At 40.6% G+C, this 3,185-nt stretch overlaps 1 protein-coding gene across 1 annotated transcript; it reads left to right on the top strand.

The window, feature by feature from the left end:
- The first annotated feature begins 913 nt into the window (after positions 1–913).
- LOC104244901 (uncharacterized) lies at positions 914–2,520 on the top strand. The gene is made up of 2 exons (XM_070170074.1): positions 914–1,615; positions 1,783–2,520. Exons 1-2 carry the CDS (start codon positions 914–916, stop codon positions 2,518–2,520), a joined length of 1,440 nt encoding a protein of 479 aa, XP_070026175.1.
- The last annotated feature ends 665 nt before the right edge of the window (positions 2,521–3,185 follow it).

Raw genomic sequence — 3,185 nt, 5'->3', positions numbered from 1 at the left:
ATAGTCGTTGGGTTAAGATTCAGATATTTTTGATAATGACTTAGCAGTATTTTATTGGTTACTACGAATAAAGTTTTGAAGTTGGCTTATTTTAGATATTTTAAATTATTTAAAAGTATTTGGTTATAGTAGTGCCTTGTGGCATATAAAGTTTGAAGTTATGACAGATTTGATAAGCGCAGATGGTTCGCTCGGTCATGTTTAATGATTGGGTGCCGGGCCCGGCTTGTTCAGAAAATGGGTCCTGACAAACTTGGTATCAGAGCCTCTGGTTTATGGAGTCCAAGTGTCTATGAAGCCGTGTTAGTAGAGTCTTGCTTATGGGTATGAAGCGTGCCATACTTATAAACAGGAGGCTACAAGCATTTAGGAAAAATCTCATTTTTTTAATACTTTAGATCGTGTAGTAGAGCCTACCTCTAAGAAATTATCTAATGTATTCATTTCTCCAAAACTCGGAGAAATGGCTCATACTCACAACTCTGACACCGACACTCAGGATGCTGCTCAAGAAACTATTGCTACTATTGTGGCTCAAGGTAGAACTAAGAAGGCTTTAACTCAGAAAAGGAAGGGTAGATCCATAAAAGGGGTCCAAGTACCCCGAGTTGAACGTGAAGAAAGGGTGGATAATGATGAGCAAGTACCTCAGGATCCAGTGCTTCCCCCAATAGCAGATCCGGCTCAGACAACTATATCCCCAAAGGTGGGTTAGATATTTAATGCAGTCAACAACGCTATGGAGATGTTTAAAGACTTCATGGCCAACCAAAATGAGAGAAGAGATTAGATTCCACCTCAATCAAATAGACAGAACAATTTTGAGTCCTCAAGAGTGAATGAATTTTTGAAGTTGAATCCTCCAGTGTTCCATGGTTCTATAGTTGATGAATATCCAATGTTGTGATTGATGATGAAAGCATTTGATGATGAAGATGTGGAGCTAGCAGCTTACCAGCTTAGAGATGTGGCTGGCGCTTGGTTTGAGATGTGGGAAAAGGAAAGAGATGAAAATGATGGTTCGCCTACTTGGGAAGAATTTGAAGAGGCCTTCATGTCTAGCTTTATCCCAAAAGGGGATAGGGAAGCTAAGGTTATAGAGTTCGAACAACTCAAGCAATGGAATAAAAGTGTGCAAGAGTACTACATAGAATTCATAAGGCTAGCTAAGCATGCTCCTCACATGGTTAAGACAGAAAAAGCAAAGATTCGCAGGTTTGTTGGTGGTTTGGCTTACCACATTAAGGATACGATATTAAATGTAGCGGTAGGAATGACAACTTTCTCTTCTATTGTGGGATTCGCCAAGCACTTAGAAAAAGACATACAACAAAGGAGAGAAGAAAAAAAGCATAACAAGAAAGCCCGGACAACGGGCAGGTTTAATGGTACATCCAGCGGAGGTGGAAGGGATTCCTCTAATAAGGATTCATTAGCACCAGCTCAGTCCAGTCATCAGTCTGGTGGTGGGTATTTCTTCAGACGTACTCAGAGTTATGGAAACCATCTCTCCAGAATCAGAATTTTAGGACATCATCCTCACATAGCCAGAGTCATGCTGAGAAATATTCACACCAACAAAGTCTTTGTGGAACATGTAAGTGGCAACATTCAGGTCAGTTCAAGCTCGATTTTTATGGTTGCTATCATTGTCGAGACATGGGTCATATAAAGGCCAACTACGCAAAGTTGCGATGTAATTTCAGTGGTGGATCAACTCGTCCTTCTAGTTCCTCAGCTACTGCAGTTGCACCACCTCAGGCTCGTGGTTCTCATAATTAGACCGGATATGGGGCAGGCAGAGGTGCAGATCGAGTTACTCCAGAAGGGGGACAACCCCGTTTGTTTGCTACACTTGATCGTCAGAGTGCAGAGGCATCTGCAGAAGTTATTACAAATATAATCTTAGTCTGCTCACATAATGCTTATGCCATAATGGATCCAGGTTCAACGTTTTCATATGTGACTTCATACTTTGCAATTAACCTCGGGCTAGAACCTGAACAACTTAGTGAGCCATTCCTGGTATCTACTCTAGTTGGCGAGTCAGTGAAATTCATTAGAGTCTATAGAGCTTGTATAGTTTCAGTCCAAGGTCGCAACACCAAAGCCGATCTCATAGAGTTAGAAATGGTGGATTTTAATGTGATCATGGGTATGGATTGGTTGTCTTCCTGCTATGCCATGTTAGATTGTCGTGCCAAGATAGTCAAGTTCCAATTTCCAAATGAAGAAATCTTAGAGTGGAAGGGTAGTTCAGCATCGCTTATAGGTAAGTTTATTTCTTACCTTAAGGCACAACAAATGGTCAGTAAAGGGTGTCTCGCCTATTTGGCTCACATCATTAATCCAGAATTAGAACCACCAGCTCTTCAGTCAGTGCCAGTTGTTAGAGAATTTCTAGAAGTTTTCCCAGATGACCTTCCTGGACTTCCTCCTGAAAGAATCATAGACTTTGGCATTGATCTCATGCCAGGCACTCAGCCCATATCTATACCTTCTTATAGGATGGCTCTATAAGAACTTAATGAGTTGAGAGAACAATTGAAATACCTTCTTGATAAGGGCTTCATCAGGCCGAGTGTTTCACCGTGGGGTGCCCAGGTCCTGTTTGTCAAGAAGAAAGATGTGTCTCTCAAAATGTGTGTTGACTATCGGCAGTTGAATAAAGTTACCATTAAGAACAAGTACACACTACCAAGAATTAATGATTTATTTGATCAACTTCAGGGTGCAAAGTACTTTTCAAAAATAGACTTGAGGTCGGGGTACCATCAGTTGAGAATCAAAGAAGAAGATATATCTAAAACAGCCTTTAGAACTCGCTACGAGTACTATGAATTTTTAGTAATGTCCTTCGAGTTGACAAATACTCCAGCTGCATTCATGGACCTCATGAATAGAGTTTGCAAGCCATTTCTTGATACTTTTATTATCGTGTTTATAGACGATATTTTGGTATACTCTAAGAGCAAGGAAGATCATGCAGACACCTCAGAATATCCTAGCAGACCTTGAAGAAGAATGAGCTTTATGCCAAATTTTCAAAATTTGAGTTATGGTTGTAGTTAGTGGCATTCTTAGGCCACGTGGTATCTAGTAAAGGAATAAAAGTAGATCCTTATAAGACAGAAGTATTTATGAACTGGCCTAGGCCGACAACGCCAACCGAAATCAGGAGTTTC

Source organism: Nicotiana sylvestris, chromosome 3 (genome assembly GCF_000393655.2).
Source record: "Nicotiana sylvestris chromosome 3, ASM39365v2, whole genome shotgun sequence".
Classification (NCBI taxonomy): Eukaryota; Viridiplantae; Streptophyta; class Magnoliopsida; order Solanales; family Solanaceae; genus Nicotiana; species Nicotiana sylvestris.
Note: the sequence above shows the minus strand (reverse complement) of the source record. Positions and strands in the feature narration are given on the sequence as shown.

Excerpts from the sequence above, each read along its gene's own strand:
- LOC104244901 (XM_070170074.1), top strand. The coding sequence starts at position 914 with ATGAAAGCATTTGATGATGAAGATGTGGAGCTAGCAGCTTACCAGCTT. Across the intron at positions 1,616-1,782 it reads ATGTAAGTGGCAACATTCAG|ACCGGATATGGGGCAGGCAG; the intron begins GTCAGTTCAAGC and ends TCTCATAATTAG.